This window comes from Mus caroli, chromosome 2 (genome assembly GCF_900094665.2).
Source record: "Mus caroli chromosome 2, CAROLI_EIJ_v1.1, whole genome shotgun sequence".
Lineage (NCBI taxonomy): Eukaryota > Metazoa > Chordata > Mammalia > Rodentia > Muridae > Mus > Mus caroli.
Genome location: NC_034571.1, coordinates 164367487 through 164391123, shown reverse-complemented (window position 1 = coordinate 164391123; position 23637 = coordinate 164367487). Strand labels below are relative to the sequence as shown.

The 23637-nt window shown below is 48.4% G+C and overlaps 2 protein-coding genes and 1 long non-coding RNA gene across 3 annotated transcripts in view; 1 reads left to right on the top strand and 2 right to left on the bottom strand.

The window, feature by feature from the left end:
• The window catches only part of Rtf2 (replication termination factor 2), a 30894-nt gene extending 23522 nt beyond the window's left edge, over positions 1 to 7372 (bottom strand). The window contains exons 1-5 of the mRNA XM_021155940.1: positions 7200 to 7372; positions 2990 to 3084; positions 2255 to 2348; positions 921 to 1060; positions 570 to 648 (exon numbers count right to left, since the gene is read on the bottom strand). Coding sequence (XP_021011599.1) covers positions 570 to 648; positions 921 to 1060; positions 2255 to 2348; positions 2990 to 3084; positions 7200 to 7268 — 477 coding nt within the window. The 5' untranslated portion in view covers positions 7269 to 7372. The remainder of the gene's footprint in view (positions 1 to 569; positions 649 to 920; positions 1061 to 2254; positions 2349 to 2989; positions 3085 to 7199) is intronic.
• Positions 7373 to 7568: 196 nt separating this feature from the next.
• On the top strand, positions 7569 to 21050 carry LOC115029237. Its single transcript, XR_003834807.1, has 4 exons — positions 7569 to 7655; positions 12480 to 12632; positions 20539 to 20729; positions 20846 to 21050. It is a non-coding gene; the product is annotated as an uncharacterized LOC115029237 (long non-coding RNA).
• Positions 15145 to 23637, bottom strand: part of Cass4 (Cas scaffold protein family member 4) — a 39326-nt gene continuing 30833 nt past the window's right edge. The window contains exons 4-7 of the mRNA XM_029469096.1: positions 23323 to 23403; positions 20379 to 21635; positions 18558 to 18635; positions 15145 to 16169 (exon numbers count right to left, since the gene is read on the bottom strand). Coding sequence (XP_029324956.1) covers positions 15759 to 16169; positions 18558 to 18635; positions 20379 to 21635; positions 23323 to 23403 — 1827 coding nt within the window. The 3' untranslated portion in view covers positions 15145 to 15758. The remainder of the gene's footprint in view (positions 16170 to 18557; positions 18636 to 20378; positions 21636 to 23322; positions 23404 to 23637) is intronic.

Here is a 23637-nt window from a genome sequence, read left to right as displayed (position 1 = left end):
ATCTCCTTTCTAAGCAGGTTACAGTGATCAATACTTCTGTGCAGGTCTCTCCAGTGCAAGGGGCATCGACAAGAGCAGAACTCTAGTGGATCTTTTCCTTCAGGACATCCCAGCAGTAAGGGCTAGGACAGGAGCTGCCATGACAACTGCTCACTAAAGCCACCAGCAGAGGGCATCACCCATGACAGGTCTAAGCACACTCGCACTCACTGAATACTTAGTTAGCCATGGCTTCTGTGCAAACACCTCACTAAATGCCACAAATTTGTGAAAATGAGATGAGATGGTAACAAGGTCCCCAACAGAGACAAGGAAGGAGCACGTGAGGCTGAGGAGAGCAGGGCCTTCAGGCTGCCAGTTTGGAGTAGAAAGAACTCGGTCCTCAAGAGAGTGACCAGGGATGGCCTCAGTGTGTTTGAGGATGTACCTGCAGCGGAGAAGCGCTATGGAAGAAGAGGGGACCTACTGACTGCTTTCAGAACAACTTTAGGATTTAAATAGAAGGAAAGATGTTAAAGTGACTCCCTCAGCTCCAAGAAGGAACACATGGGAGTGTGTTGGAAACTCACCGTGTGACACACTTCAGCTTTTATCTCCTTCAAGGCACGTTCAGAAAACACACAACCGCAGCATCGGAGGAAACAAAACCTGGAGAGGGACCAAGGGAGAGCAGCTTGAGCCGGCTGGCATTATGACCAGAGTGCACACAGTACCCAACCATCGTGCAGAGCAGGGCACAGGGCAGAGCAGGGCCACTCTCCTGAGTGAGCTAAGCAGGGTAGGCAGTTAAGTGCACAGATGGCCACTAGGGAAAGAGCCCACCATGCCCGGTCCCATTTCCCACAAGGCCCTACTACGTCTCCAAGACAACACAGAGAAATGAAGCGAGACTGGGGTCGCATCAGCCATGTCACCCTCACCTGTGCCGGCCGTTCATCTCCAGGCCCACCACAGGGCAGATGAACCGCGCTCGCTGGAGGTCGTCATGCTTGTCACCCTTGGTGTTCCCTTTATCTCCTTCCCAGGCGGGGTTGTCAGAAAGCCTGAGCTCTGTCACATTCTGTGGGGAAGCATTAATAATGCTGACGTGAAATAAGCGCAGGGACCTGACCACAGAACTGTACAGGTCAGCAGCACAGCACGCTGGCCTGGGAGGACGGCTCACTTCTGTGGAACGCCCATCATTTCAGCAGCACAAGAAGGGAAAGAACTGCAAGCTCACCCAATCGAACATGGAGACCACTCCAACATTCAGCACAGAATCTTATCACATGTATGTGTGTACGTGTGTGTGTGTGGGTGGGTGGTGTATGCATGTCTATGTGCTCCTGTGTATGTGCCCGAGGCTCTGGCCAGGTCAATGTCCGGTGTGATCCTCCTGCCTCCACCTCTCCAGCACGTGCTCCTGGCAGAGCCACTGCAGTCAGCTCAGGTGTCCTCTCCCTCTCTTCGGCTTCCTCACTGAGAAAGTCTAAGTGAACCTCAGCTCAGAGCTTCAGCACGGCTGCCTGCCCAGTGAGCCGCGGAGGCTCTGCCGTCTCCAGCTCCTCAGTGCTGAGATCGCAGGCACACACACCTAGCTTTACAATAAACCTCGGTGCTGGAGATCTGAATTCAAGTCCCCATGCTTGTCTGTCAAGCCTTTTACCCAATAATCAATCGCCACAGCCCCTGAACACTGTTTTTAAAACAGAGCTTTCTGTGTTGACTTTAGTAAATACACTGGAGTGCTCCACGGAGGTCAGAAAACAAGCTGCTGAGCCGTTTCTTTCCTTGCACCACGTGGGCCCCAGGGAACTCCGGTTACAGGTGCTTCACCCACTGAGCCATCTTGCCAGTGCTGAGTTCAGTCCCTAATGTACACAGATTGTATAAATACGCCTAGCCTGAGAGTGGCACTATTTGGAGGTGTGCCATTGTTGCAGTAGGTGTGGCCTTGTTGGAGTAAGTATGACACTGTGGGCATAGGCTTTAATACCCCTGTACTAGCTGCCTGGAAGCCAGTATTCTCTTGTTTGATTTTGGATGAAGATGCAGAACTCTCAGCTCCTCCTGCACCATGCCTGCCTGGATGCTGCCATGTTCCCACCTTGATGATAATGGACTGAACCTCTGAACCTGTAAGCCAGCCCCAGTTAAATGCTGCCTTGGTTGTGGTGTCTGTTCACAGCAATGATATCCTAACTAAGACACGGATCCTATTAAAGCAACTTCCCTGAGAGGTGCCTGGAGCGCAGCCACACCGGTGTCCTACCTTGATGCTTCTGATGTGCGATGCCGCCTTCCCCAGGGCCTTCTCAGCAGATTTGTCCAACAGAAACTCGATGACCGCGTCTTTGTTATACAGTCTACAAGAGGGAGCGTTAGTTTACTACTGCAGTGAGGATTCTGGATGACCAAACAGGGGAAGACCTGACCGTGACCCCAAAGCTGCCTGCCTTTGCTAAAAACATTCCGCACTGCTTCACCTGCTGCCCGAACACACAAAGCAGCAGCTTAAAGCCAGGGTGGCGGACTTTAAGACTTGGAAAAATCAACATGCAAGCATTATCTCCCCCTGTCCTTAAAAAAGTAAAGATCAGAAGATTTACAACCACTAGGCCCACATTCTTCACTCTAAAAACCAGCTGGAACTGAGTAGCAGCCCCCCCCCCCCCCCCCCCCCCCCCCCCCCCCCCCCCCCCCCCCCCCCCCCCCCCCCCCCCCCCCCCCCCCCCCCCCCCCCCCACAGGTCATGGCTGCTCCACTCCCAACTGCCCCCTGCTCTAGACAGCACCCCTGGCTGCTTTATGCTCTGGGCTTACGTCTCAGCATTTACTACTGGCTCCTGAGTGTAAAACAAACTGAGAAAGAAGGTCCAGGCTATGTCCAGACATGAGCTCACCTTCCCCACTAGTGTGCTTAGGACAGCTCCTATCAATCAAGTACTTCAGTATTTTCTTCAAAACCAACAGAACAAATGAATCTCGGTTACACGAAGGGTCCATACCTGCCAAGTTCACAGGCAACTATTGGGCGCCTCAGGATTTCCTGACTTAGAGTACAGTAGTTCCATTGGGCTACCAGCTCAGCGTCTTTGTCAACCTAAGAAAGAGAACACACAGTCACTCCAGTCCGGTCACGTGTAAGATGTACCTATCTCTGCCCATCCAAGTGAACACGTGGTCCCCAGGGGTGGTGTTTGTGGAGTTTATGAAACCTCGGAGGTGGAGCCTTGTGGGAGGAAGCACGGGCCTGAGGGGGGCTTAGAGGTTTATAACCTCTCCCTACTTCTCCTGCCTGGGGATGAAAATGGATCAGTCAGCTGCCTCTCTGCCACCTGCCGCCATGGACACTCCCTCCAGATGCCTAAACCATGGACACTCACTCCCTCCAGAGGCCTAAACCATGGACACTCCCTCCAGATGCCTAAACCATGGACATTCCCTCCCTCCAGAGGCCTAAGCCATGGACACTCCCTCCAGAGGCCTAAGCCATGGACATTCCCTCCCTCCAGAGGCCTAAGCCANCTCCCTCCAGAGGCCTAAGCCATGGACATTCCCTCCCTCCAGAGGCCTAAGCCATGGACACTCCCTCCAGAGGCCTAAGGCAAAATAAACTTTTCCATAAGCTGCTTTGGTCATGGTGCTTTATCATGGCAGCAGAAACGTAACTAATACACATACTGTGGTGTTTAATTTTAAAATCAGAATAATGACCCACATCCAGGAGCAGTAGTGACCATAATCACAGTATTTGAGAGTCTGGGGCAGAAGGATAAAGTCTGAGGCCAGCCTAGGTAACCCAACAAGATGCTGCTTCTAAAACAATGGAACCCGTGATCACCCAGCAGGCACTGGTTGAATGACCTGGTGGCTCACACCTTTAATCCCAGCACTCGGGAGGCAGATGCAAGCAGATTTCTGAGTTTGAGGCCAGCCTGGTCTACAAAGTGAGTTCCAGGACAGCCAGGGCTACACAGAGAAACCCTGTCTCGAAAAAATCCAAACAATAAGAACAACAACAACAACAAAAGATCTGGGCTTGTCCCTAGGTAAAAGGTGAAGGAGAGAACTGACTTCTTGCAAACTATCCTCTGACCTCCACATGTCTGCCACACACCCTCCCAACTAAATAAATTAATGTATTTTAAAAATTATAAAAGCAACCATGTCAATGGCCGGGATGTGGAGAACGTGGCTCCAGGGCAGGACATCAGCCTAGCATACATGAGGCTCAATCTCCAGCGTAATAAGTAAGTTGATAATAAGTAAATAGAATAGTGGCATATGAACTTGGGACTTTAAAAAGTTTTAAGAAATTAGAGCAGGTGAGATGGCTCAGAAGTGAAAAACCAAACCAAACCAAGACAAAACAAAACAAGCCAAGTTCAATCTGACCGTTGGAAACCACAGTGGAAAGAACCAGCCTACAAAAGCCTCCGACCCTCACATTCGCAGCACATAACATACATTTTAAAAGGGTTTAAATTAGTATTATGTTGAATAAAGACCCACCAACACCCAACACACACAAGGCAAGTTCATATCCGTCTTTAAACCGTGTGTGCAAGCTTTATGAAAACAGAATGGAGGGAGGGCGGGGAGTGAACTCTGCACACACCAAGAGGTCCTCTACCTGATCTATCTCAATTCTAGTACCAACATTAATGTCTATACTTGTATAGTAAATTAACATCTTACATAACATAACTTCTCCCTAGCAACACCCGATACAACATCTTCCTGCAATATGGAGGGGGTCTAAATGTGCCAAACTTCAGGGCTGGAGAAACGGCTCAGTGTTTGAGAGCACACACTGTTCTAGAAGAGGATCCAGTTTGGGCTACCAATAATCATGCTAGGAAGCTCACAATATTAGGTAGCTCACAATTCCAGTTTCAGGGCACTCTATATATATTCAGGTTCCTGCATACACACGGTGCACATAAACTCATGTATATATAAATAAATGAAGAAAGAAAGAAAGAGAGAAAGAAAGAGCAGAAATAGAAAAACAAGTGTCAACTTCTGATCATGATTTTGTCTTTCTGGTGACTGGTCCCCAACCAGGAGCTTATCTAGTCCCCATGAGCTGGATGTAGTTGTGCACGCCTCTAATCCCAGCATTTGAGGCAAAGGCAGATGGATCTCCATTGGTTGGAGCCTAGCCTGATGTACAGAGAGTTCCAGACCAGCCAGGACTACATAGTGACACTGTATTTAAAAAAAAAAAAAAAAAAGTCACTGTACATCTCACTTAGGACAAGTGTTATTTCCATGGGACTTAGGGGCTGTGTTGCCAAGACAGGGGCAGATCCCTACCCCATATCTATATGATTACTTCATAACAGGCATTTCAAATGGAAGCTCTAGAAAGGATAATTTGCCATTAGGGCCCAGAATTGTATATACAACAAGCATTTTATAAGTACTTGGACAAATGGGTTAACAAAAACTACTTTTCCTGATCATTCTTTCTTTTCGTTACCTTTCTAAGATCAGGGGTTTTTGTTTGTTGTTTGTTTTTATTTGTTTGGGGGTGGTTGTCTGTTTTTTTGCCAACTCTTCCATTACTCCATGTCAGCCCAGGGCACAAGACAACAACAGTAAGATGAATACTTTATGCACACTTGAATGTGACATGTTGGCCTGGTCTGAGGGCACTCTGTTCTCAGACTTTCAACATATGCTCAGTGGATGTCTATAATGTGCAGAAACATCTTACAGACTGCAGAGCTAAGACATGCAAGGATCCCAGAGCACATGGGAGAGAGATACATAGTAGATAACCACAGAGGCAGGGATCATAGAAAAAAAAAAAAAAGGAAAGCAGCAGAGGGGGCGGGCCTAGAGAGTGACTGAAGCTGACTGTGGTGATGGCTGGGTGGAGAAATGAGGGGAAAGAGCCAAGCAGCACACACTGTAACCAGCACTCTGGGGGCTGGGGCAAGCCTGGGCTACCTCACAGCAAGACCTTGCTTGAAGTGGCCCCCTCCCCCAAGTCATGATGTCACTATGAGGAATGTTCAGGACGCTGGGGCAAGGTCTATGGTGTCTAGAACAGAGTGAAAGAGCTAAAGAAGGGACAGAAGATGAGGGCAGAGAGACAGGCAGAGGTTTGTTCACACAGGACCCAATGGAGTTTATTAGGGATGTGGCAGGAAGTTATGCAGTACAACACTGGATGGGATTCACCTTCCATCCCAAAGTTCTCTGAATGTTGGATCAGGAAACATGGTCCTCCCAGTGCTGGGAACTGTATCGGGGGCATTCTGTGCCTTCTATTATTAAACAGTCACCATCAACACTAGCTTTGAAATGCACATAAATGGATGGGGACAGTGGTTCACGACTCTAGGCCACTTCAGTGGTGTTAACTGACTTTCCGGTATTCAACTTCCCTACCATTAACTACACACTTTGCTCAATGTCTTGTAAGATTTACAGAATGTCCACGCATTTATTCAAAAATATTCATTGTGGCAGAAACTGTGCTAGTTCTGGAAGAAAAACAGTGCACAGAGTTCACCAGGCGGAGTCACGTGATCATCAGCTGGGATCAACCATCAATGCAGAGTGCTAAGTGCTGATATAGTTTAATAAGGGTGTGACTTCACAAAGCGGAATGGTTTGGGGAGACTTTAATACACAAAGTTCAGGCTGGAGAGATGGCTCCGCGGTTAAGCCTGTGTACTGCTCTTCCAAAGGATCCGAGTTTGGTTCTAAGAGCCAAGATTAATGGTTCACAAAAACCTATAGCTCTAGCTCCCGGGGGTCCGATGCTTTCTTCTGGCCTCCTTGGATACCACACACACACACACACACACCCACACACAAAACATTAAAAAAAAAAAAAGAAAGTATTATTCAAATACCAAGGGTTGGTGGCCAACACCTTTAATCCCAGTGCTCAGCAGGCAGAGGTGGGAGTTCCAGCCAGCCAGGGCCACATAGTGAGAGCCTTTCACAAAAACACACAAAGTCCATAAATAGCATCTATCACCGTGATCGTCGCTAGCTACAAATACGTCCCAGTCCTGGCTAGGCCACTAACTAGCTCTCCAGTCTCCGTCCGGTTCAACGTTAATGTTTACAAATCAACACAGCGTTTGTGGGGAGGATCCCAGTCTAACCGTACTGTTCAGTGCCTGCAAACAGTAAAGCGTCCACAAGCGCCGGTGACCACCGTTCATCCCGAGGCCCGCAGCCCCCACTGACCTTCTCGACCTTCTTCGGCCCCTTCACCAGCTCGTGCCTCTTGGGAATGGTGCCTCCGTCGCAACCCATCCCAAAGCCGAAGTCAGAAACCGTAGCAAAAACCAGAAGCCTTAGCAAAGACGAAAAGCCGTCGCTTCCGGGGTCTCTGGCGAAACTCTACCTACTTCCGGCGCTTCTTGATGACGCACACAAACAGCGCGCGGCAAAAGGGGCGGGGTCGCCGCGCGAGGCCTTGGTCCACACCAATTGCCTTGAAAACCTTGTTGGGCGTGGTTTCAGGGCGACGTCGCAAAAAATGCCAGAGCGTCCTTGGAGTGCGTCCACTTCCGGTCGTGGGCGGTCCCTGTTTTTTCCCCTGTGGTTCCGTAAGCTTGGGCCTGAGGGAGGGCCGGAGAACATGTGTCGGGGTTGGCCCGACGTCTACGTCTCTGGCATTTTTTGCAGACCAGCTGTGCTGTAAGTCTAAGAAGGAGATGGACGGAACCTGTCTTCTCAGCTACCACTCATGTATTTTAAATCCAGACTTAGAAAAGAAAAGGCGTGGTGGGTGCTAGAGGGATGGCTCAGTGGTTAAGAGCACTGACTGCTCTTCCAGAGGTTCTGAGTTCCATTCCCAGCAACCACATGGTGGCTCACAACCATCTATAATGATATCTGATGCCCTCTTCTGGTGTGTNTGAAGACAGCTACAGTGTACTAAAAAAAAAAAAATAAAAAAAAAAAAATCCCCCCCCCCCAAAAAAAAAAAAAAAAGACGTGGTGGGTGGGCCTGCTTGTGTGCACTACCTGACTGCAGATGCCTCTCGAGGCCTGAAGAGGGTGTTCTATCTACCTGGGACTGGAGTTCTATATGGTTGTGAGCTGCTGGGGTTCTGGGAATCCATCCTGTGCTTGCTCAAAGAACAGCAAGCATTCTTAGCCACTGAGCCCTCTCCACACTGTATCCAGATGTATTTTGGGCAGAAGCTAGGGCTACAGTGTCTCCAACAAGCTTAGCGTAGCCATTCATCCCATTGTGCCAGCTACAGAGATTAGTGCAGGCAGAGAAAGGGGAGGGTGATCATATTGGGAAGAGAACAAATAAGGGGTTCAGTGACCCCCTAGTCTGCCTTTGGGGTACTAACATGAGCTGTAGGCCCAGAGGAACAACAGAGGCAAATGGTATGCATAAAGTGAGCAGTCCTGGGATAAGTATGGCCTCCTTCATTTCTGTGTCTACACCAGTCCTGCAAGGTGGCCATTCTGAAGCCCACACTGCTTAAAGTCTCAGATGACCATCTTTTCTGCATTTTCACCCTCACTTAGTGGAGTGCTGTGTCCTCTGGGACTCCAGTGCTCCTGGGATCCTAGATGGTTGCAGGCCTAAGAAAAGTGACTTTACTGTGCCTTTAGCTTTGTGACACTAAACACCCTCAACTTGTCGATGGCTCTTTCAAGGGAGAGAGTCACACTTAGGTGTCTTAACAGTAGTTCTGCATCTGATTTTGTGGCTTCTGAAATTTCACAGCTCAAAGGATGCAACTTGCCACAAAATGCAGAGATCAAGCAAAGGTTAAAGCCAGGTGGTAGTGGCGCACACCTTTAATCCCAGCCCCTGGGAGGCAGAGGCAGGCGGATTTCTGAGTCTGAGGCCAGCCTGGTCTACAGAGTGAGTTCCAGGACAGCCAGGGCTATACAGCGAAACCCTGTCTCAAAACAAACAAACAAAAATTAAGTACAAAATTAGGAACTGGCTCTCTTAGTTTCCTGCCATGGTTGTGTTGCCCCGGTTTAGGGGTGAGAGGAGTGTGCAGGTTCAGAGAACCCCAAAGGCTCACAGGTATTCTGTCCTTAGGGAAACATAGTCTGGCAGTGGTGGTGGTTTGCTGAAAGGTGGAACTGCCTGTGTAGCCAAGGATGATCTTGAACTTCTGATCCTCCTGCTTCTGTCTCTTCAATGCTGGGATCACAGGTGTGCACCACCACACCCAGTTATGCCCCTCCCCAAGGCTTTGTGTGTAATAGGCAGACACTATATCCAGTGAGGCAGAGCCTCAGCTCTTACATTGTTTTAACAGCCCTGGTGTTTTTGTTTGAGACATGCTCTTACTATGTAGCCTTGTCTGACCTGGAACTCACTATGTAGACCAGGCTGGCCCTAGAACTCTTGGAAATATGGCTGCCTCTACCTCTTGAGTCCTGGGGTTTAAGGGATGTACCACCATGCCTGGCTTAATGTAGTTATTTAATGAATCTCTTTTAAAAAGGAATACAGTTTCTAGGCCCCCTTTTCCTTCTCCTCCTCCTCCTTCCTCCTTTTTCCTCCTCTTCTTCCTCCTTCTACTCTTTCCTCCCCTCCTCTGTCTCCTTCTACTCTTCTTGAGACAGGGGCTTACTGTGTATCCCTGGCTGGCCTTGAACCCACAGAAATATATCTGCAAACAAAAATGATTTGGTCAATTATGATACACTTCTCTCTGTGAAAAATTCAAACTAACCTAGGTGAGAGTTTCCTTGCTTCCTATGTCCCTTAGAATTTTCCTTTCTATCTCTCCTGCCTCAAAAACTATGTATTAGAATCTTCAAAAGTCTTTAAATTTATTTTCATTTTATGTGTTTGAATGGTTTGCCAGTATGTATGTACGTACGTAGACTACAGCTCAGGTGTGGTGGTTGGAGAGCAATTTACAGGAGATGATTCTATCTTTCCACTATTTGGATCCTGTGGATCAGCAAGCACCTTTATCCACTGACTTGTCTCACCCTCTGGCCAACAAATAATATTATAAATATTATTTGTTGGGGAGCGGTACGTGCCTATAATCCTAGCACATGGGAAGATGGTGCTTTTGGAGCTAGCCTGGGCTACACAGCAAGACCCTCTCTTAAAAAAATGTATTTGCAGCAAAACGGATACATGACACCCAGTGCTTGTCACACTGGAAGCTGCTCAGTGGGTCATCACCACTTCCATCCTCTCTGTGGAGTGAACATAAGCGAGGCCAGGTTGCTGTCAACACCACCCACCGTTTCCTCTTTCTTCTAGTGGAGGAAATGGTACAGAATGTTGGTTATTAGAAAAAAAAAACATATTCAACAAGAAGCCTCCAAAAGCTGAGAGAATACATTTGATTCTAAAGCCTCAGATCATCTTCTGCAATGAGTCTGGGTGGGCTCACTGCCATCTTTGCAAAAAGGGAAGGAAGCATCTGCAGCCAAGAGCAGTGTTTCTCATGCTCTTTGTCAACAAGGGCTTTCTTTGCTTGCGTTGTAAGGTCTTACATAGTGCAGGCTGGCCTCAAAATGACCTCGAAAACCTGACGATCCTCCCCCTCCCCATCTGTGAGGTGCTGGGCTTTCTTCGTGCATGCTAAGCACACACTAGCAACTTACCCGGGTCTCTTGATGACAGTTCTTGGATTGAACAGAACTCAAGAAATGTAAAACTATGAAAAGCAGCCCCAGGTCACAGGTTCCTAGGCTGTCTGTCACTGGGGGAAGGTGGGGCTCAAGTTGATGAGGCATTAGAACAGCGCAGAGCCAAAGAACCAGTGCAAATAGATACTGTTATCATTGAGTGACCCTTTGGTTCCCTGTGGTATTCTCTGCTTCCAGCTACATCCCATCCCTGCTCCTAGCTGCCTCTCCAACCTTGCAATGTGTATCTTCCATTTCTGCATATCTGAGCAGACCATGTAGCATTTTGTTCTGAATTATCTTCTCAAGGATGCTGCGGCTGACAACCTTAAAAGATAGTTTCGTCCTCGAGATTGCAGAACAGATTTTATTTTTGCTAAAGAAAAAAATTCATCCATCTATCAACCAATAGACATCTATTGTTTTTTTTTTTTTTTTTTTTTTTTTGGACAGGGGATCACTGTATAGCCCTGGGTGGCCTGTAACTTGCTATGTATACCAGGCTGACCTCAAATCCACAGATATATTTACAGATAGATGTGCCTATATCTATATAACTAGATGTAGGTGTAATCTTTTTGGGAGGATTCAAAGCAGGGTTTCTTTGTGTAGCCCTGGCTGCCTTGGAACTTGCTCTTTAGATCAGGCTGACTTAAAACTCACAAAGCTACACCTGCCTCTGCCTCCAGAGCTCTGGGATTAAAGGTGTGCACTGTCACCACCACCACCCAGCAGACAGATAGAAATAGAGATACCTCAACTTGTAGCAATTCTCCTGCCTCTGCTTCCCAGTCGCCAGCTGCTGAAAATCAGATAAATAATGGTGTATTAGAGACACAGCTCTACCAGCTATGCTCAGGGTCTATTGTAAAAGGCAAGGCGTTCCTAACTTCAGAGCTTCTTGGCTCTGATACAAACCTGTTGTATCCAGCCTATGTGTGAGCTCACCCCTACATCCAGCTGAAATGACATGGATCAATCAGTAATGTAGAAGTGAGTGCCAGTTTCTTTTGATGCTGCCAATCCTTGTTTCTGGGCAGACGTATGTCTATGCAGTGTGCCTGGTTGCCAGGCTTAGGAGAGCCAGCTCCAAGGTTGGCTCTAGATCAGCACATGGAAACTTGGACTTGGGAGGGCTTTTCACCATTCTCAGAATGGCTAAGCATGGCTCTCTGCATCTAAACTACGCATACAGTGTGATTCAGTGTAACCATCTGCTTTCCCCTGGATGGTGTCACACACCTTTAATCCCAGCACTTGGGAGACAGAGGCAGGAGGAATCTCTGAGTTCAAGGCCAGCCCTCTCTACAGAGTGAGTTCCAAGACAGTCAATGCTACATAGAGAAACCCTGTCTCAAAAACAAAAAAAAAACAAAAAAAAAAAACAAAAAGAAATGAGGCATAGGTCTGAGTGTGACTGTAATTCCCCTTGTGACTAATTATGTCACAGGGTTACTTAAGACCCACCCACATAGTCTCTTCTCCCAGAACCTCCAATCTTTATTTCTGCATCCAGAACTGACAGGAGGAATCATCCTTGGGTGCATCACACTGCCACACAGGGCCAGCAGTTAGGGTTATTGGAATTTGAGTATGTTTTGGTGTGCGTGTGTGTGTGTGTGTGTGTGTGTGTGTGTGTGTGCGCGCGTGCCCACACACACATAAAGCAGTGGAGGAAATGTGTGAATGTGAGAGAATAGCAGGGCATGTAGGGGAGATGTATTTGTGAGTGAGTTTGTGTGGGTGAATGAGTAGTATTAATTTGAGTGTGTGTCTGTGAAAAGGTTATTCACACTGTCGGGGCAGGCACCTGATCTAAGGTAGTCTAAGCAAAAGGAAATCCCTCTCCGCTGGTCATAATCCAAGGCCACTTTGCCCCCACAGGAGTTGACTCCTGAGTGTGGACCTGGAAACTGTCCCTTGACACCACTGGAGGCCCTATGGCCAGTTGGCTCCAGGTTGTCTCAAGAGCCCAGCGTTTTGCTGCATTGCTAAGATGGAGTGGGCACAGCTTCTGTCCCAGCAGGATCCTAACAGGTGAGATCCTGCCGTTCAGAATGTGACAACCCACCTCCATCCACCCCAGCCCCACAGGGGGCTGAATCTAAGCCTCACAGGGGTCCTCATTTTAGGGTCTTGAGATGGCAGCTGCTAGGGGCGATGGCTTCTTGTTTGTTTGCTTGAGACAGAGTCCCCAACTGCTCCCTTTTCCACCCCTTCTCCCTACTGCCATTCACTCCCCTCTGTCACCTCTGTTTTGTTCTCCTGAGAGGGGGTCCCATGTAGTCCAGGCTGGCTTTGAACTTCTGATCTTCCTGCTTACCTTCCAAGTATTGGAATTACAGATGTATACCACTATACCTAGCTCTACACTCAACATTAAGATTTTTTATTATTTATTTATGTACATGTGGTTAGGCCTTAGTGGTGGTCCACACGTTTGATCCCAGTGCTCAGGTGGCAGAGGCAGGTGAGTCTGTGAGTCTGAGCGAGCCTGTTCTACAGAGTGAGTTCCAGGACAGCCAGAGCTACACAGAGGAACTCTTTCTTTAAAATAACTACATATATATGCTGGTTTTGATACAAGCTGGAATTATCACTGAGAAAGGAGCCTCTCTTTAGGAAATGCCTCCATGAGATCCAGCTGTAAGGCATTTTCTCAGTTAGTGATCAAGGGGAAAGGGCCCAGCCATTGTGGGTGGTGCCATCCCTGGGCTGGTAGTTCTGGGTTATAAGAAAGCAAGCTGAGCAAGCCAAGGGAAGCAAGCCAGTAAGTAACATCCCTCCATGGCCTCTGCATCAGCTCCTGCCTCCTGACTTCCTTGAGTTCCAGTCCTGACTTCCTTTGGTTATGAACATCAGTATGGAAGTGTAAGCTGAATAAACCCTTTCCTCCCCAACTTGCTTCTTGGTCATGATGTTTGTGCAGGAATACAAATCCTAACACACACACATACTTCTTTGTGCAGGAATACAAACCCTGACTAACACACACACATACTCTTTCTCTCTCCTCCCCATCTATTTATCTATATACATAATACGTTGTGTGTGTGTATGCATCATATGTGCACAGGTGCCCTCAGAGCCTAGAAGACATTGGGTCTTCTGGAGCTGTAGTTGCAAGCAGTTGTGAGCTGCCTAATGAAGGTGCTAAGATCTGAGCTTAGGTCCTCTGGAAGAGCAGAAAGTGCTCTCTGACCCCTCCATCAACATTTTTAAAAAGGATTTATGTTTATTCAAAGTGTATGAGGGTTTGCATGTATGAATATGTGTGGATGTATGTTTGTATGTGCATATGCATTTATGTATGTATTGTGTCACTCTCATGCTTGCTGTCTAAGGAGCCAGTAGAGTTGCAAATGGCTGAGGTCTTCTGTGAGAGTAACAAGCTCTTAACCACGGAGCCATCTCTTCAGTCCTTACAGCCAGTATTTTCACATATGTTCTAGTCCCTCCAGCCAGTATTTTCATGTGCCCACTACATGCAGATAAGACAGGATTTGGATTTGGCACCTCTGCAGGAGACACAACCTGGGAATGCTTTCTTCTTCAGTCAAAGTATCCTGTGCTCAGGAGGGACAGGGCCCTCCCGTGGCGGGAAGCCTAAGGTAACCATAGTAACGAGAGGTGAAAGGCAGAGCTTTGGGGAGAGAGAAAGGAAGTGGTTTGCATGAGGAGCTCGGTAACACTTCCACAGCTGTGACCAACTGTGGGTGTCACCTGCATGCCACATCTTCCTGACCCACTCCGGGAACATACCAATGATGGTTTTGCTTTCCAGTCCAGATAGACACATACAAACTTGCAGATGCATTCAAAGTGGAGGTGTCTTTAACAAACACTTCACTTTGGTACCAGCACTCAGGTGACACGGCTCAGAGGCCCTTTCAGAGAAAGGATTGCTGCCACCTTGCTCATATGTTTTAAGTTTTTAATTACAGTTTCGTTTTATTTTGTGCATGGATGTCTGAAGACAGTTATCAGGAGTCGTTTCTCTCCTTCCACCACGTGGGTCCCTGGGATAGAACTCAGGAAATCAGGACTGGGGTCAGGTGCCTCTACCTCCTGAGCCATCTCTCAGGACCTTGCAAGTATGTTTAAACCCAAGATTATAGATAAATAATATAACAGATTTGAGACTAGTGAAATATAAACCTAATCTAACTGATCAGGGGAACAGATCAATACAGGATTTGTAACACAAAATAAGTTAGTAGGGGACTCAACAGAGCACAAAACCATCACCTCCTACAGAGCACATATTTGTCACCTTTGGGGTGAAGTAACAGCATACATTTGGGGGACTAGGGATCAATCTTCGTGGCAGAGTACATGCTTAGCATTTGTGAAACCCTAGATTAAATTTCTAGCAACACATGCACACGCATGCACGCACACACGTGTTTGTGCATACACAGTTTGTACACAACATCACAGTATTCATCTAAAACAACTGATTGAAAAAAGGCAAACTCATTACTCTTCAGGAGGCTTTAAAAAAATAGTTTCTTACTATATAGTCTTTGGCTTGGAGCTTACTGTGGACTAGTCTGGTCTCATGAAGGTCTGTCTGTCTTTCCGCTTCTGCCTCCTGAGTGCTAAACTTAAAGGTGTGTGACCCCAATCCCTGCACTTTCCTAATGAGTACAGCAAGAATCAGTCCTTTCGGGGGGGGGGTAGTTTTTTTTTTCTCCTTCATTCTTGCTCTTCCCCAGTTTCTTTTCTCACTAGCAGCCAACAGACTACGGATAGTTCTCTGTCTCTCTGTCTGTCTTCCCAATTAGATGGTGCCTCTGTGAGGTCAGAGCCTGTGACACGCTTCTGTCTCTTCAGCCCCTTGACCTTGACGTTAGGTGCTGCCTAACAAATGTAGAGTGACTGTAAGCCACACACTCATTTGACTGACACGAAACGTGGCTCCTACAATGCCACTGCCCCTGTTGATGCTGAACACCTCAGCTCAGGGAGTTCAGCATCTCAAGATCCTGACTTGTTGCCTGCCTCTCTTTCATGACCTTGTGGTCAGTCGTGGCCTTCGGAGGCTTAGCCACTTACTAACACCAGCTCTGACACCCGCGACTGTTTCAGCCATTCTGATTGGCTTTTCCACGGAACAGAGTGGTGGGTATGAAACTGGCTGGGAGCGGACCTCCGCAGGCTTCATTCCAACGTGTCTCTGAATTTCCGAGAGTGGTGCTCTAGCCTCTCCACCTCTGACTGGAGGAGGCTCAGGGCACTGGGGCTCGGGTACTGGATCACTGCACTTTTGGTGGCCAGCGCCAGGTCCTTGAGCAGTCCGCACAGGTGACTGCTGCCACAGAGGATCTCATTGCGTTCATCTTTCTCCTGGGTCTCACTGCACAGCGTGTCCACCAGCTTCTGTCCAACTGTGATGACGAGCTTGCTCTGAGTGATGAAGACCTCGGGGGGCTGGCCATGGCTGAGGCTGCTTGCAAAGACACTGATGGCTTTGAAGAGTGCTCCGAAATAGAGTCTGCTATGCTTAGACAGGTGGATCTTCCTCTCTGTGTTCTGCCCACTGGGAGATGGAGAGCTAAGAGGGGTAGGACTCTAGGGAAGAGGAAGGAGAAAACATGTAAGGACTAGAACCACCAGCGGGGTGTTGGTTGTCTTTCCATTCCTGTCTTGGTTCAATTTGCAAGAACCCTTATAAGAAAAAGCAGAAGCCAAGCGGTGGTGGCGCACATCTTTAATCCCAGCACTCGGGAGGCAGAGGCAGGCAGATTTCTGAGTTCGAGGCCAGCCTGGTCTACAGAGTGAGTTCCAGGGCAGCCAGGGCTATACAGAGAAACCCTGTCTCGAAAAAAAAAAAAAAAAGAGAGAGAGAGAAAGAGAGAAAGAGAGAAAGAGAGAAAGAGAGAAAGAAAGAAAGAAAGAAAGAAAGAAAGAAAGAAAGAAAGAAAGAAAGAAAGAAAGAAAGAAAAGAAAGAGCAGATTTGTTAAGGAACTGCAGAGCTGGCTGTGACACTTGAATTGAATGTCAGTGTTTGCTTGTGTTTTGTTTTGTTTTGTGAGACAGGATTTCTCTGTGTAGCCCTGGCTGTCCTGGAACTCACAGAGATTTGCCTGCCTCTTCCTCCCACGTGCTGGGATTGAAGACATGAGGCTCAAATTTCAGTGTTTCCCAAGTACTGTTCCATATGCAACTGTATGTATTCTTGTGTTTAGATTGCAACACAGTTGTGTGTACGATTTTACTCATCCAGCTCTGTAAGACATAAGAATCACATTCTAACACATCTATAACGATACATTTTTGACTTTCAAGCGTTCTAGGCTAGGGGTGAGGAACTAGATGTTTAATCCACTCTTTGGAGGTAGAAGGAAGAGTGCCCATTCAAGGCTGGCCTGACCTATATGATGAGCCCCGGTTTTCAGGCAAAGAGTAGAACCAGTCAGACAGACAGACAGACAGACAGACAGACATTGCATCATGAGCATCTTGGCTTGAAAATGAAAAATGTACCTGGGTCAGGGATCAGGGCTGAAGCTACCATCTCTTAATGAGGGGCTGCTGTGAGCCTTAGTCAGTTAGCAGGCAGGGAGGGCCCCTGGGAAGCCAAATGGTGCATCCCACACATGGGCCAGTGGGGAAGCCTTGTTAGTATGAAATAGCACTGTGCAGATGTGGGCCCTGGATCAGCCCCATCACCATCGACTTGGGCTTGCTGGGGATGCAGATTCTCCACCTCTGTCCAGACCCAAGAGATCAGAAACTGACTTGAAGAAAGCCACGGCATTCCTCATGTGGGACAAAACAGTGTGGCTGTCAGCAGGAGGAGCAAAGCTGAGTGATAAGGGCTTAGAGAGCAGAGCGCTGAGAGACTTGGGCTCTTGCCCAGAATTGTTGCTGAGAAGGCAGATAACCTTGTCCAAGTCAATGGACATCTGTATCCTGTCTTGCTCTCTCCAGGACCCTGGTTGCTAGGCAGCTCTGTAACCTTCATCTTTACCCTCTCAGTGTTGTCTGGGTTCTTACTTGGGTCTTAGATAGACTCACTGTTTATGCTTGTATGTGTGTGTGTGTGTAATGTATAGTTCATGTATGTAGGTGTACAGATATTGCTGTGCACATACATTCAGAAGCCAAAACACGGTGTCAGGTTTCTTCCCCAGTCTTTCCCTGTCTTACTGCCTTGAGAAAGGTCTCTCAGAGAACTGGAAGGGCCCCGTTTTGGCTTGGCTTGTTGGCCAGTGAGCTCCCAGAATCTCTCTCTCTCACCCACCAGTGCTGGGGTTACAGGCACATGGGGGCCAGCCATGCCTGGCTTTTTTACATGGGTGCTGGGGATTTGAACTCAGGTCCGCATGCATGCATAGCAAGCACTCTTACTACGGAGCCATGTCCCTAGCCCTGGACTCAATGTTGGCACGTTATTTAATTTAGTGGAAACATTTAAAGTTGGTAAACGGAAAATTGCCTCCTGCCACAAACAGAAGACAGCCAGTAAAGACAAACAGTGATAACATCTTTGGTTTAAAAGACGTGGATCAAGTGTCACAGATACCATGAAGATACCTAACCCCTGAGCCAAAGTGCTTTACTGTGCTCATCCTCAGAGACATGAAAGGGACGCCAGGTGAGGGTGTAGCTCAGTGGTCTTTGCCTGTCTTGCACAGAGCCTTAGATCCAATTCCAAATACAAAGAAAGGAAAGAGGGGAAGAGACAATTATCACAGGACATGTGACAGTGTCATTAAATGCCATGTTGGTGCTACTCATGATAACCCCAAACAATACCTAAATTTTTTCCCCTGATACTCCGGAGCTGATGCTCTACCCTGGGTGTCCAGGTTTCCTTCCACTACTAAAGAAAGCAAAAGACAGATGGAGGCCTTGAACATGGAGTAGGCTATTACACTGAATTTTCATAGCCAAGGAGAGCTCTCTAGGGCAGAATCACACTCATCAGAGCACTGGGGAGCACTCCGACTTACCATGCCATGGAAATCTGGGTTTCCGTTTGACTTTCCTTCAATGGTGGGCTTTCCTTTCTCTTGTAGGTTAGGTGACTTCTGAAAAAAAATCAAATCTTCCAATCACTAATTTGAATAGCTTTCAAATTACGATGGCTGCTCAAGTTCACTTTTTTTGTTTTGCTTTTATGGTTGGTGATTTTTGTGCCCCCCCCCAAGCCCCCTCAAGATCTTGCTGTGTAGCCTAGATTGGCCTGAAACTCCCCACCCCCTTCCTTAGCTTCCTGAGTACAGAGGTTACAGGCATGACCACCATGCCCCACTTTAAAAGTTTACTCCTAAATGTGAGATTTTGTTCATGATTCTGCCTACTGATTCATTTATTGGCTTTGGTGGCCAAGGGCTGCGTCCTGCCTGCCAGGATAGCCCGACAGGACAGAAATGAACAACCATCAACTTTCTAGAGTGTGGTGATGTTTGTCTAGCAGCAGGGACCTTGGAAGGAGCTGGGATGGTCACTTGCTGGGCCTCAGCAGTCTAAGGATGCCTGAACTCAGGCGTCTCCTTGTAGAGTCCAAAGGCAGCCAGCCAGAGCAATGTTTCTCGGGGTGCCTGGAGCTGCAGGCTGGTCAGTCTGGCCCAGAGAAGAATACATGTTCTCCTCTGACTCTGAGAAACTACGACTCCAAGCTGGAACATGGAGAGATCTGGCGGTCAGCAACACAGGCCTGTGACTCCAGCATCCTGGGAGGGGTGCTGGCTGGTTTTATGTCAACTTGACATGAGCTAGAGTCATTGGAGAGGAGGGAGCCCCAATTGAGAAAGTGCCCTCATAAGGTCAGGATGTAGGCAAGCCTGTAGGGTGTTTTTAAATTAGTGATTGATGTGGGAGGGCCCTGCCCAGTGTGTGTGGGTGCCTCGCCTCTGGGTACTAGGTTCTATAAGACAGCAGGCTGAGCAAGCCATGCAGGGCAAGCCAGCTAGTAGCACTCCTTTATGGCCTCTGCATCAGCTCCTGCCTCCAGGTTCCTGCCCTGTTTGAGTTCCTGTCCTGGCTGCCTTCAGTGATAGACTATGATGAAGAAGTGTAAGCCGAATAAACCCGTTCCTCTGAAATTTGCTTTTGGTCATGGTGCTTCGTCATAGCAACAGAAACCCTAACTAGGACAGGAGGCTAAGGCAGGAAGAACCCAAGTTCAAAGCTTGCCTGGGCAACTTAGGGAGATCCTGTCTCAAAATAAAGGGTAAAAAGAGTGGTGACTGTCATGGGGACACATGCATCTAAACCCAGGCAGGCTTCAGGAGGCAGGAGGGGGGGGCGGGGGATTCAGAGGAGGCAGAGGTGGCAGAGGTGGAAACAGGTGTATCTCTGTGAGTTCCAGGACAGGGCCACATAGTGAGACCCTGTCTCCCAAACAAACAAAGCCCAAAAAATCATAAAGGAGATGGAGAAAGGCAGAGACAGACACTGTACACCACACACTCAAAAAGAGCCAGGAGATAGTTCAATCAGTAAAGTGTTTTGCAAGTACAAGGATCTGGGCTCAACCACTGGCACCCATGGAAAAAGGTTGGGTGTGGCGGCACAAGCCTGTCTCTCCAGTTCTGGGACGCAGAGGGAGGCAGATCCCTAGGCACTGCCGTCCAGCCAGCCTAACCTACTCAGCCACTTCCAGGCCAGCGAGAGACACTGAGGAACAATACCCAGGCTTATCCTCTGGCTTCCCCATGAATGTGCAAGTGCACATTTCTACAGGCACACAATGCTAGCATCTCCCTCAGTGATGACCAGTTCAGTTAACAGATGAAGTCCCCTGTGTGCTGTTTGTCACCCTGACTTACCTGCCAACAGACATTCACTCTGTTTTTCTTTGCTAGTTCAAAGGAGTGTTCAGTTGTCGGTTGTCTGTCGAAGGGGCTGCTCTCTTGGTAGGACTCAGTTTCTCTTTGGGGAGGCCGGATGCATCTCTCACACTTCAAGTCCATCTCTCCTTTCTCACAGTTCTGTTTAAAAAGGAGCTTCCCATTGGCGATGACGATGGAGGTAAACCTCTTGATGTCTTCTGGAACTATTCGTGCAGCGGCGACAAACCTCTCCAGGTCATCCAGGCTGTTTTGGGCTTTGTCTGTTACAAGAACTTCCAGGGACCAATTGCAGCGGTCCAAGCTTCCCTTGGCATCCAGCAGTGTCTGGTAGGAGCTAGAGATTGTCTGGAGCTGATCTCTAATTCTAGCCTGAAGGTAGCTGTCTGTGAGATTGCAAGCGGTCCCACCAACTCCTTGGGCAAAATCCAAAAATTCTCTTACAGATTCCTCTACGTGGTCAGCGGCCCTGCGGATTCTGTGGATGTTGGTTTCCAAGGAGTCTTTGAACCTCCAAGTCCTGCTTACAAAGAGCAGCAGGCCCGCTGCCGAGCTGGCCACTTTGTGTTGCAGAGACACTGCTGCCTCCTTTGCAAAGTCCACGTCCATCCATAGCTCCTTGATGGAGTCCTCTGAGGAGGAGCCAGAGGAGGAGTCCATGGATATGGAGGAGCAGGAAGACACCACACTAGCCCTGCTGTCTGAGCTGGCAACAGATAATCGGTCCGAGTCAGGAGACAGGAAATTTGTCTGTCTGGAGATCCAGGGGGAGTTTTCTGGAGCCTCTTTGCCTCTCTCCAGCTCCTTTCCAGCCAGAGACACATCCTGCATGGCTTTAGGGGTGTCGTAAATGTTAGGCATGGTGTTCTGTTGCTCCACTCTGGGAATGAGAAACCTGGAAGGGACCTTGTAGCTACCACCTGCATCAGAGGGCAGTGGGTCCCTGGACGTCGGGAAGGCATAGGTAGGTTCTTCTGGGAGGCTGTTTTTTCTCTGCACAGTGTTCCCCAGCTGTGGGGAGAGGGCCACAGTTCCAGTGTGGACAGCAGAGGAGCCTGGAGTGGCTCTGGAACCTGAGTCTTTGGTGAAGCCGGTCATAGACACATTTCTGACGTCGGCCTTTTCCAGCAACACTGGAGTGTCATGAATCCGTTCTGACTTCTGAGGGCTAGATAACGGTTTATAGCCACTACCTTGTCTGAAGGCCATTGTTGGTGCCAATGTAACACCCCATCCCTGGAGGAAAAACACACACACACACAAAGTTGTCCCAGGTTAGTAACAATCAAACGAGAATCCGACAGACCCTTGACATCCGAGTGCACTGTTTAGCTCAGGTTTCTTCAGTGTGCCCTCCCCACCCCCATTGCTCTTGTCACTCAAGGGCTCTCCCAGTCTGGCTTCGCCCTCTGTCAAACCTCCTTTCTCTGCACTTCCACAGCCGCCCATCTCTGTCTGCACACTCATGGTGGTTTGAACGAGAATAACCCCCAGGAACTCCTATATCCGAATGTTTGGTTCCCAGTTGGCCAGACCGTCTGGGAGGAGTAGACTTGGCCTTGTTGGAGGAAATGGGTCACAGGGGAAGCTTTCTTCCACCATCCCCTGTGCGCTCTCCGCCCCCCTGCTTATGGCTTAAGATGTAAGCTTTCAACTGTTCCTGCTGCCATGGCTTCGTTATGCCATCCCGGGGTCAAACCCTCTGGAGCCACCACCCCAATGGACTGCTGGATTTTATAGGTTACCTTGGTCATGACATTTTGTCACAGCAAAGGAACTAATCCCACCCACCCACCCACTTTCCCAAGTTGCTTTTCTTCCTCTCAGTTCAGAACCGCCCCCCCGTACCCCGTACCCCCTACCCCGTGTTGCCTCTACTTGTCCCAATCCTTCTACTGGGCCTTGAACCTTTTCTTTTGCATCTAACAAACTTCTACACACCACTCATGATATCGTTGAAATGCATCAAAGTCGGACGATTCCCCCTAATCCTCTATGTGTTACACAAATTATCTTACAAAATAGTCCAGAACATCTGTAGTAAAAATGCAGGCATGGGGAAGTTAAATGACATATCCAAACCACCACATAGCTTATGCTGTGCTCTTTCTCCCTCCCTCCCACCTTCTCACTCTCTTTCTGTGTGTGTGTGTGTGTGTGTGTGTGTGTGTGTGTGTGTGTGTTAATGATGGAAGCTAGCAGAGAGCATCAGATCCCCTGGACTGGAGTTACAGATGGTTGTGAGCAGTCATGTGGATGCTGGGAACTTGGGACCTCACAAAGACCAGCACAATGCTCTTAGCCAACTCGCCAGCTCCACTTTTAAAAAAGATGTGAGCACAGGGGATACAAACCCAAGCCCTTATGCTTGCAAGATAAATGCTCACCAACAGAGCCATGCCCTAGCCCTGAGTACCAGGGCAAGGAGGTGTTTCACTTCCAGTGCAGTAGAGTTGGTTATGGGGACCCTGCACCCGAGTGCTGGCCAAGTGCCACAGTTTGAACTTGGAATGTTCCTTGGTGTTGAGGGCTTGTTCCTTAGCCTGTGCCGCTGATAGAAGGTAATGAAACCTTTGGGAGAGAAGGCCTAGTAGAAGGAAGTTGAGCCATCAGGGCTATCAGCTTAAGGGGATGCTGGAACTCCAACCCTCTCCTCTCTTCTCTTTGCTCCCTACTCTCCATAGAGCAAGCATCTTCTTCCATCCTGTGCTCTCTCTGAGATGTACCACCCCGCACCACGGTTTCCAAAGCAACCAGACAACCAATTGTGAACTCTTGAGACAGCGACCCTTTCCTCTCCATAAATTGTTTACCTCAGTATTTCACCACAGCAGCAGAAAGAAGACAATCCATCTAACTAATAAGGTTTTTTCAGAGGATGCTTAGTCCCCTAGTGCCCCATCCCTGCTCTGTTGGTACTCACACTTGCCTGGCTGGTGGAGGAGTGGAGCAGAGCCTTCTGGGAGCTAGTGGGTATGTCATAGAACTGCTGCTTCTCCAGCCTCTAGGGAAAGAGCACACAGTAGGTCAACTTTAACTTCTCTTTCCAAGGGGGTTTCCCACACAACGTCTATGAGTTCAGTGTTTTCTACAATGAAAGACACAAATCGCCAGGCATGGTGGCGCACACCTTTAATCCCAGCGCTCGGGAGGCAGAGGCAGGCGGATTTCTGAGTTTGAGGCCAGCCTGGTCTACAAAGTGAGTTCCAGGACAGCCAGGGCTACACAGAGAAACCCT